The following is an 11968-nucleotide window of genomic DNA, read 5'->3' as shown; positions in this document are numbered from 1 at the left end:
ACCGGTAAACAACTACTACTACTACTACTACTACTACTAACACGACGACGACGACGTACGAACGACACACGACGACGAACGACGACGACGACGTACGTAGTTAGTTAGTTAGTAGTATTTCTCTCTCTCTCTCTCTCTCTCTCTCTCTCTCTCTCTCTCTCTCTCTCTCTCTCTGTCTGTCTGTCTTTCTGTCTGTTGATCGCAATGATTATTATGCATAAAATTTCTTATACGAGCATCGGACAGGCGTTCAACATCGAGTACGAGTAATTTCAAAGTACTCATGAACCAATATTACTTATCGAATCCGATTTTCGAGAGTACGGCTTTCATGCGATTTCCGTTTAACGCGAACGCCCACAGTGAAGAACCTGGTCGGTGGTAGGACCTACTATTTCCAAGTGTTCGCCAACTCAGCCACGAATTACGGCGCGAGCGACCAGGTGAAGTTTCCCGTACCGGCTCGTGTTAAGCACAAAGCGATCACCGCAGGCGTTGTGGGCGGCATCCTCTTCTTCCTTGTCGCCATCATCCTCAGCATATGCGCGGTCAAGATATGCAATAAACGGAAGAGACGAAAACAGGAGAAAGGTATGAACGCCCCGTGGCGTTATCGACGTATCGTACACCATTTTGCTCGCAATTCGTCTGGACCTGTGCTCCTGGTTGTGTCGTCTCTATATTGATTTTTGTATGAGAAACAAAGTTCTCACAAAGAGAAGTCTCATGAAATTAATACCGTATATAGTGAAGAGATTTAATGAAATTGTAATTAAACGCTTTCGCTTAATCATTTGAATCTAAATGTGTTGATTTTAATGTACTAACTGCTAATTAATTGTTTTAATTATGTCCTTGGAACGAAACAGTGTATCTAATAATAAGGTTAGGTAAAATAAGTTACTTTTGTGAATGTGTGCGTTATTTCTCTTATTTGGTCCGTCCTAGGCTCACTGTTTTTTAACTTTTTACTAAAAACTCGCTTTGTGACAACCGTTTGTATTCAGTGCCCAGGACTGGTCAAAGAGACGGCTACGATTTGGCAACACAGGCACCAGGCATGCACCTGTGAACCTGAACATTCATAGTTAACATAGTTATGTAACATTGTAGAACTGCTTTCAGCGTATAATATGGTGGCCTGCCGGGTCACCGACGCCAGGAACGGCGCAGGGCAGGGACCCCAGGGAACAGTGCCTTTGAAAAAGTGAGTGTCTATCATCTGACATACCATTATCCCTTCAGGTCCAGGGAATCTTAACTTACGATGCTTTGGAGTAATTATAAAGACTCCAATCATACAACAAGTAGACCGAAGGGGTCGCAGCTGCATTAGAAATCCGCCAATTAAAATCCTGCCAATTAAAATCTGAGATTAGCAAAAATATATGAAATTCAAATCAAAATCAATAATTTCAGAAATAACACCTCTTCCAGTTGTAAACAAATATTTCTTATGATGAACTTTTTCAAATATAATCCAATATATAAATAATAATTTCGCAACAATCAATAAATGTTCGTAGATGAATTCTAACGCAAATGATCAGTGAATAGAATTAAAATGATGTCTCTTTAGAAGCCAGAGAGGCCATTATGTGTTTTAAGATATAAAATAGATAGTACAAGTATCGAATCTCGATTTTGTACCATCAAAATGTGTCACAAAGTGCAGATGCGACTTCGAAGAAACATATATCACTTAGGTTTAGCCAGAACTAGCGATTAAGTCCACTCCACCCCCTCTTAACGAGCAATAGGCGACTGAAGCACCGCAAGCATTTACGAAACCTCTCTCATGAATAATCTTCTAGTTCAACAGATATTCGAACATTCACCTCTAATATAATATACATATAATTACGCAATATACAATTTAATATTTATATTGCTCTGGGTGTATCAAAATTCATATATACTTCGTATCGCTCTTACGCCAACGACTTTCTTGTGCAGCCACAATTTTCTTTAATGGTAATCCCTCTTTCGTAATGTCACTTCTCAAATTAATAATGGCTCGATCATTTTGCGAGCTAATCGGAAGTAACGATGACATGCCGTTGTCGTACCAGCGACACGTTTACAAAGACATATACGACCGCAAGACTTAGCAAGACGTACGGAGAGAAATCCATTCTCTCTCCTGCCGTCAGCTCGATCCACTTTGACAAAGAACAAGCGCTATCCCTCTGAAACAGGGGATTAAGGAAACGAGGAACGACAGAACCTCTTTTGATCTACTTGCGCCATACATAACACTATGAGCTTCTAGATGTATATATCGTAGCAATTAAACCGGCAGACTAAACCGCAGCAGCAGAGGTATTCTGGACGAGGTTGGAGAAATGATCTTTCGATAATCGATAAGTAATTTACGCAGACACTCCCACGCGCAACACCACATGCGTGCGTGCATGCGTGCACGTTTCCATTAGACATAAACGAAAGAATCGAGTTCGCTATGTGCGATCTGGCGCTCCGAATCGAATCGGATTTCGTGGCTCGAATCAAATAACACGCGGCGTATCGTACGCAGCGGATAATTGCGAGTGCGATAACCAATTCGTTTCTCGCATCGAAACTCGTTTTTTCCGACCGATGCGGGAATATACGAAAAGGAACGAGAGTTTCGCGTAAGAGACGGGCTTTTCGTAAATAAATGAACCGGATCAAATACAGCGGTCTCTATTACATTCATTCGATTTAAAAAATGTAAGAGGAACTCGACTGGAACAGCACTGAATGCAAATGCAATTATTTTATTAAATTAAAGTAAAGAATAAGATTTCGTTTTTTTTTTGTACAATCACGAAATCGTATGATTGATTCTATCGAGGAACGGATCCTAGATTTGGATCGCCATGATTGCGATTTGCACCGATCTGAAACACATACACACTGAAAAAGGAAACGAATGAGAAAATGAGAAATGAAACACGCAGACGTGCGATCGTCGTATTTTTCGACGCATCCCGCGTATGCACGAGAGGAAAAAAAGAGGAAAGAAAAGAGAAAAAAGACAAGCCACGGCGTAGCGCGTGGGGCGTTCGGCTTATATTAGTGATTTTATGACAAGCGGACTGCACGTGTAGTAGCGGATAACACAGTTGTAACTCTTGTTATGATTTCCATCGCGGCATCCAAAAGTCCACAATACGACTGCAGTGATGCCTATTCTGGATCGTAACTCTCCATTGACTTCGCACCGCCTTTTTACCGTACATATACGCGTCTCGTTATTCGGCCGAGCCTGAACCCGCGACGAATTTTAGAACAATTCATTCGACCCAGTCATGTTCACTATCATCGTTTTATCAGCTGCATCGTTGCCCTTGTTTGATTCTCTCGAATGCAATCATTAGCAGTATTGTCGTATCAAATTTCAATGCTTTTCGTGTGTCTTGTGGCGCTTATCGTGAGGGTGCTAATAAAAATCCAGTCTTCTTTATCCCGTTCCTTCGTGAATTGTATTTTTACACGCACAGGCAACATGTTCATGCTCATGCTTCCACAAAACGAACCTCGATCCACCAATCGAATGTATCGAGATCGAGTACGATCGCATGATATCTAATACAGATTTTCTCGTAGGTTCGAAGCTGATTGCGAAGCCATACCAAAATGAACTGCACATATATGTAATTATAAGCAAAATTAATTTCGCAGCCATGGCGCTGTGTTCTCGACTATTGTCTTCTACATTGTCTAATTTGCGATCAAGCATGCGCTTTTGTAATTGATATATTCGAATATATTGATTGTATCCTCCTTTTTCTTTTACTACAATCAGCAGACTAGCTCTCTTATTAATATATTTCAATGTGAAAGATGTTGCTACCATAATCTAGACTTGATACTGCCTTGCGTGTAATTACTGTCTCCAGTTCTTCGAACAATCCTGCTATTTCATGCTTCCATCATGTATCATCCATCGTCACCCTCATGATAAGTCGAAACATTCGCAAATTTTCATTGAAAGCGCGATCGCGTTTGTCGAGAATTATATCGAGAGTCATCGATATTGCACATTTATATACCTACACGTTATATATCCAGAACGGGCTGGACGGTTCAGCCACTGCCAAGAGTTCTTTTTTTCTGAGGCCCGCATTCGTAGTCACGTATCTGGGCTGTGTGCCAAGTAGAAGCAACGATTGCAATTTTCTAATGCTCCAACAGTGTCGGATAAGAGATATTACGCTAATTTTCCCCGGACAGTGATAACTTCTTTTGTCTTGAGACAGAAAAAAATTATTAAAAAAGGCCTTAAAATAAATTAAAATCCTTAACGTAATTTTTTTCTATACGTTAAATAATTTCATGTATTTTTCTAATGACTGCAATCGATGTGCTTGTCGACTGACTAGACAGCTCAAAATATCAACTACGAATACAGGCCTAAAAGGATCTCGGTGCTATGTACCTTGATTACGATCAGAGCAAGGATCAGAAGAGAGCCGACGCGAACTAGAGAATAGCGTCAAGGGTCGTGAGACTTTGGAGAGGAAGGACGCAGGGTGATATTTCGTAAACGTTATCAGTTAAATCAGTAAAAGTGTGAAAGAAAGGAATTGAAAAGAAAAACGTCGGTAGATAGTAGAGAATCTATCGATCGTAGTCAATAAAGAGATTTCCCAGCTACCTTTCTCTCAATGTCTATTTTTTTATTTCTTTCGCCCTGCGTCTCCGACCCTAAATCGATTCTCGCGCAAAACGGCAACCATGAGGAAAGCGACAAGCCAGCTAAGATAGCCGTTGCGACAAAAAGAAAAAAAAACGAAAAAGGAAAAATGAAAGACAAGACGATAAGAAATCGTGGGCGTCTCTTGTCCTCCTCTCTCTCTGTGTTTTCTGTAGGTCGACAAATCTAAACGCGTGCGGCGAGTCAGTCTCGACGCTGACCCGTTGCAGCCCGTTGAATCCGCAACTACCACCACCACCACCACAACCTCTTCATCAATCACCACTTCCTACGCAAGTAACCACCCCCGCCACTGCCACCTCGGAGCCGGTCCACGAGCAGGCCCCCCCGAACCGTGATCGTGACCATCACGCACTTCACCTCGATAATCGAGATTACGAGAGCGTGTTTATCATAGAGAGGCGGAACAGTAAGCCTAATCTCCGCTAGCCACACAGAAAAAAACCAAGTACTATCACTACTACTATTACTACTACTACTGCTACTACTACCACTACCTATTACTGCTACTACTACCGCTACTACTGCTACTATTACTACCACTACTACGTACCCGAGACCACGGTTGCTCCCAAGAACCATGAAAATAAATTCCCGCCGACGGTATACGTATATGTGTTTGTGTGTGTATAAACACGTACCGAGCGGTCCGTCGATCGATCGAACGAACTGTCAGATCGATTTCATTCTCCGTCAGTCGTCGATCCTCCTCGGTCGATCGAGCGAGCGAAACGCCAATTGCCGGTGGGACACATGCCCGTTACTACTACTACTAGTACTACCGCTACTCTACCACTACTGCTACTACTATGCGAGACTACAGCTCTGCAATGTTACCTGCTAGGACCTACTAATCTACTACCACCTACTACTATCTACTACTACTTAGGATGATTGTCATGACTGTAGATGAGATCTGCAATACAGGCAAAACAGCTAGGAGTTCACACTAGTAACATCCAGTCAGTACCCTAATACCTTCGTTCGGCGGTCTTAGGGAGTACATAGATAAAGGGAAATCGAGGCAAGGCGGTAGATTTTTTTTTCTTTTTTTTTTCAATTCTTTTCTGCCGATCTGCGAAAAATTTTTCGCTTTTTTTTTTTTCATGTATTGTTCTGCATTACACTCACTGTCATTAATGTATCGATCTACATTGCTTCTTTTATGTACTATTTCAAGAACCAGGAGTAAGTCCCAATGCGGTGTCCGCCTCTCTGTCAGTCTATTATCGTGCTTTACTCATTTCATTGTTCTTTTATTACGTGTATATATTTCTTCGCTCTGTATAGGATTCATTGTCACGCGCGCTTATTATTATATAAGTATAAATTGTTATTACCTACTTTGACTCAATCTATTCCTCCATTCTTCATATTACTGCTTCTTTGTGAAAAATCATCATTATGATATACACTTTTTTCCTTTATCAAATTACAAAGTATTTAACTCATTATCTTTATATTAGTGTTTAATTTCCTTTTTTATTATTAACTAGCAAATTTGCACCAAGCGCAATATGTTCGAGAGGCGCATCTCTTTTTTTTTTTTTTTTTTTTTCGAAAACATTTTATCTCAGAGAGTGCAGTAACCATTCTAAACAGTTTTCAATGTCTTTTATATGGAAGACATCTATACTTTATTGCTTTGAAACGCTAGCTTTCAGATAGATTGCGCCTATTGAATAATTCAGTAACTTTATTGTGTTTTCTTTGCGATTTTTAAACTTCATCTCATATAATATGCTTAATATCTTTTTATTGTTAATGTATTCTTTGTCGCATTTGCATTCACTATTTTGCAATTCTTCATATTCAATTTTGATTTATATTTCTCTATTAACATTAAACTATCATTTATATATTTCTTTTGCTTTTACAGCGCTCAACATGATTGCAATACTTTTCAAAGTATGTCATATTTCTTTATATTTTTCTTGTATAAATATTTTCACGTATTTACACATTTTAATTATTAATATTTTTCAGATTATTATTATAAATATGACACTAAAAGGTATATTAACAATGCGCTATCATCACATCACTATATCGCTTGACTTAAAAACTTTCACTATGACGACGCTTTCATTTATCACTTATCTATTCAATTAATTGAGATAAATTTGCGGCGACTCGATGTGTTATTCATATAATGAATTTTATTCCAATTCATTTATCTACGTTGTTTCTTTTAAAAATTATTTCCGTAGAAACGGCTTTATACTTTATTAACCATCGAGTTTCCTTATGATAGTTAATTCTTAATTTTCATACACCGTGCAATGAACATTTCTCTTGGATGAATTCTTTTAACAATTCTTGGATGATTTTTTTAGCATTTATTAAATTACTTCATAAACAGTCAGCAGGAAGTTACTGGTATGTTTTCATAACTTCTCACATAAATATTCATGTATAAATTTATTTTCATCTATCAGAATTTGTAGTAATTGATTTGTTAAAGATTATCCGGTAACTTGCTGTATATTTCTAGATCATTGGAATTGAATTTTAGTTTGATGCATGCTATTTAATATTATATAACGTTTACAAGGCATCTCTAATTAAAGACGAGTCATGACGATAATATTTAAAGAATTTCGAAGCACATTTCACCAATGCCGTGCTTACCATACCATTTCACATTACTAATCACGTCTCTCTTAGCTCATCATATCACGGTATTAGTCCACAACATTAGTCTTACGAGCAATTGCTATTTTCGCAATACCATCCAATACGATTCTCTGTCCATACATACACGTCGCATGTGACACGAGCATCGCCTTCATATTTCGTCATAGATGCGAAAAACAATATTCGTACGTCCGATAATAGCCAGCTGACGAATTGGTTGTTATATCGAAGAAACGTTTGTCAGAGGAATCGAATAAAACTTCGATTTGTGCGACACCAAAGTTTCAGCGGCATACATATGGCACGTCGGGCTGCATTTATTGCGGCGCGCACGGCCACGACGGAGCTCTAATTCAAGCTTCTTGTGTTATTTGATTGCTTCCAGTTTGTCGATTCTAGATGACCAATAAACAGACAGACACGCTCACGCTTACACGCGAACACGCGGCAATAAGCGCAAGGCGAAGATAGGTAAGCCGCGCTTGTTGCGGCCACGCGAAAACTTGTATCCACATATACATATATCCACCGTTGTCGTATCCATCTGTTAATCGTTTACGATATCTCGTTGCATTATCCCATTCAACCCGTTAAAATTGACGTACACAGTTAAACCGACCTTGTCATCCTTAAATCCGACAATTAAAATTAATTTCAACGACAATTCGCACTTTTATAATTTACTCGATTATGTCATAATCTTCGTGTTCCTACTTTTCTTTTACAGAATCAAGTGCTTCGAGGAGAATGAACATTCTTAATTAAATAACATATAAAAATTCAATCAAGTTGTTTAATCGAACTTTGCGTCGCTGTTTATATATTTATAAGGATTATCCTGTCAAAATATAAATAATAGTTTATAAATAATATTGCAATTACTCGCAATTTTTTTTCTACGAAGCACTCGATTATCTATATACTTATGCCTCATTTTTCTACATGTTTCGCTATGTCTTTGTTATTTCTTATAACTTTTTCCAAACGAGGAAACAGTGTACTGTTCAAAACGCCTTTCAACTTTCGTATCCAATCCGACATTGATCGAGTCAAATCGATATATGACGATGAAACGCGTCTCCACCGGACACCCATAAGACACTATTTATCTATTTGCTCCCTAACACCACCGCCTAGAAATGACATTCGGTTATTTAGCGTTATATTTCTTATCATTATCGCTACGATATATTGTTTTTTGTGAATGTAATCGTTGTGTTACAACATTCTCTCTCCCCCATCTTTCCTTGCTGCCGGACCCGAAGGAGGAGAAAAGGTGACGAGTTTCGGAGCACCTAAATCCACAATTGCTATTCACTGATTGAAATCAAAAGAAAATGCAAAAGAATCGCGCAAAAAGATATTTATGAAAACGGAACAAAATTTTGCGAGCAAAAAAAAAGAAAAGATATATAAAAGAAACATAAAATTCGTTTCGTGAAAATTAAAGAAAGAAAAAAAGATCCATTCACTGCCGAGGCCAACCTATCCACAACCCACGTCACGCCCGACCACTCGTGCACCGGAATGTGCATGCGCATGCCTTCCCTGCCTGCATCCGTTATTATTCGTTATTATACGTACGAGTAATTAATTATTGATAATTATCTTGTCATATTTAACTTGAACATTGGCATTTACGTTACGTTTGTTCTAGTTATTTAACTTTCGTTCATTAATGCGTGTCTTTTGCCATTCGTGTTGCACGTATTTGCCGTATCCGAGCGGCCGATGGATCACTTCGGAGGAAGAAGCGAATAATCTCAGAAGTATTTGTTTTAGTAAACGATTTCATTAAATGAAATGAGTTCCGTAATATTTCATAAATAAATTCGTAGTGGATATCGAAATTTCTCCACAATATCAATTCAAACGAAATAAAAAGAAAATACTAAAATTAAAAGAAGTAGATATTTTCATTTATTATACTAAAAATAGCGTACAGCAATAATATCAATCAATAATATCAAGATTCAACAATTATCTATGTATATACGTCTTTTTGTCATTTAATGTACACTTAGATTCGTGATATAATAAAAATATATTCATTTTGGAGAAATTTGGATACTAGAAAACAGGCGATGGATCTCGCATGAATCCTATACGCCAAGATCATCCTCCGGCGAGCTCGATCGGACCGTACCTGCCATTCACCACCACCGTGATTGCTCTAACGCTTCTTCTGTCCTATAGACCTAGAAAAAGCCGAGTACCAGGTTTAAGCCTCTTGAAGGAGATCCTGAGCCCGGATACTCCGGACTCGTGCCGCTGTCGTCCGCTAGGCAAAATCTCCCGAGCGGCCGACGGCCGCTTCGTCGTGGCGGACTCGGTTCTCAGCTCGGCCAACAACAGCATCCTGGACGTCTCCAGCAGCGACGACGGTGGATTCCTGCCAAAGCAACGGCTTAAATCCTCGTGGCGACGCCCCCTGGTTGGCATCAGCCAGCTAAGTCTGAGATCCGACGGTAGCGGCGTGTCTATAGGTCCCCTGCCATCAGGTTGTCATCATGGCGTTGTAAACCCTTTGGCGAGAATACCGCCCACGAATGTTTGTACAATCACATCACCTAGGTTCCTGGCCAGTTCGCCGAGCGGGGCTCAGGTTCCCTGGACGCCTTTGTACTTCAGCGATCTCAGCTCTGTCAAACAACCATCCTCTGGCGAACGTTCCTTCCCAACACCACCCGGCTATCTCCAGCTTCGCAGCGTACACCAACGATACAGCCAAGAGTTACCGTCGCTTAAGGCGATCCATGCCGAGTCGAGGCGGTTCGTGCCGGTTCAACCGTTAGCGACATCTTCGCCGCCGCAGCCGGCTGGACGACCTAGGGCGAGATTGCCGCCAAGACACGCAAGGCACGCCAGATCGGCACCAGAGCTTGCTGCCTCACCCGACCTGGAGACTTCGCCTGAGAGCAGATCAAGCAGTTCGGGTTTCGGCAGCAAGAATACCTCGCAGCAGAACCAGAGCTCAAGAAGTGGTAGCACGGTTGCCGAATGGAGACCGCCGCCTTACAGGCCACCTCCACCGCCGCTGGTGGGTCGCTGGCTTGAGCTTCAAAATCAGGCCAAAGTGGGACACACGCACATACAAAATGCCGTGGACGCCGGCAGCGTTGATGGCCATTACGAGTTCGATCCGGTGTCGTGCACGCCGACACCAACATCGGCCTCGACGCCTACGCGGGAGGAGAGACCGCCGATGCATCAGATCCACACAATCCACGTTCCCCACATCCATCAAGTGCACATGGTACATCAACAGGCACCGAGATATAGCAGAGAGAACATAGAGGCCCGAGTACAGGCGATGAAGGCGGAATTTCATCAGTTTCGGCAGAGACAGGCGAGAAGACGACAGAGTGCGCACTTGGAAAGTGCATGTTGAAAAACTTGAAGGAGATCTTGACGATCGATCAACGATTCAATTTCATTAGAACCGCTGTACCGCAAGTCTAACGATCAAGTAACGATTCGAATGGTTGCAGAGTTAAATACATAATGTGTGAGACGAAAGTAATTCTCAAGACAAGAGCTAAGAGAAATCTCGAAGGAAGCTAGATATCATTCGCGATTAGATTTTGGTACTGGCTTTCGACTACCGTAGAAGATCGCGCGTTTCAACACGGCGAGGACAACATGATCATCACCGAAGACCAACCACCGCAGCACAACGAGGATCATCATCACACGTGATTCCGCATTTAGAGGAGTTTAAGTCAATTCTAGTAGCTGGTCATCCATCTACAAAAGAAGGCTGTTATAAGCATCAGCTCAGGATACATAAGTTTCGCACGACCACGAGACAGGAGCGACGTAGTAGAACTGTACGTTAAGACGATAATCTTTCGAAGTTTCGCCCGTTTTACCGATTAAGAGGACCGACGAGTATCCTACGGGGGGAAAAAAAACAATCTCGATATCATTTATTCGGGGGGGAGAGGGAGGGGGGAGGGGGGTTAATAACTCGGCGACGCCGATCACGCTGGGACGATAATAGAAACGAAGTGCGTAAACGAAAATGTTTGAATCCAATAATTATTGGTCATATCCCGCGTACACCAACCACGCCTATGTCCGGTTTAGAGGACCGTGATTTTTAACGTTACTATATATAATAATGTAGAGGAACATATGGAAGAATTCACGGAAAACGAACAGGAAGAGGACGCTCTTTTTTTTTAAACTCAGTGGAACTGTGCGCAGAAGAATGAGATATACTCCCGATTGGCTCAAAGAGATGCTTAATTGTATCGAATCGTCCCGTATCACAATCGGGACGAAAGAATAATGAGAAGGGAAGACGGAAAAGCAAAAAAATGGAAATAGTTACGTCGGCATGATACTCCAAAGAAACTGTACCACTGTACATGCTCCGCGTATACCTTTTAAATATAAGATTAAATTTAATCGTATGCTGTAAGTAATAATTAAAAACGAAAGCAAAACAAAAAAGTAAGATAATCGAAGAATTACCACACACACTCATATATGGACACTTACATATGTACACTCACACATGCATCACCCACCCACACACACACACACACACACACACACACACACACACACACACACACATACACACACNCACACACACACACATACACACACGCACGCACGCAC

The 11968-nt window shown here is 40.9% G+C and overlaps 1 protein-coding gene across 1 annotated transcript in view; it reads left to right on the top strand.

The window, feature by feature from the left end:
* The window catches only part of LOC105626172 (protein turtle), a 67924-nt gene extending 57194 nt beyond the window's left edge, over positions 1-10730 (top strand). The window contains exons 12-14 of the mRNA XM_012207483.1: positions 364-591; positions 1114-1207; positions 9536-10730. Of these exons, the coding sequence (XP_012062873.1) occupies positions 364-591; positions 1114-1207; positions 9536-10730 (1517 nt within the window). The remainder of the gene's footprint in view (positions 1-363; positions 592-1113; positions 1208-9535) is intronic.
* Positions 10731-11968: the final 1238 nt, after the last annotated feature.

Source organism: Atta cephalotes (assembly GCF_000143395.1).
Source record: "Atta cephalotes unplaced genomic scaffold scaffold00004, whole genome shotgun sequence".
NCBI lineage: Eukaryota > Metazoa > Arthropoda > Insecta > Hymenoptera > Formicidae > Atta > Atta cephalotes.
The sequence above is the reverse complement of the archived record's forward strand: the minus strand, read 5'-3'. Positions and strand labels throughout refer to the sequence as shown.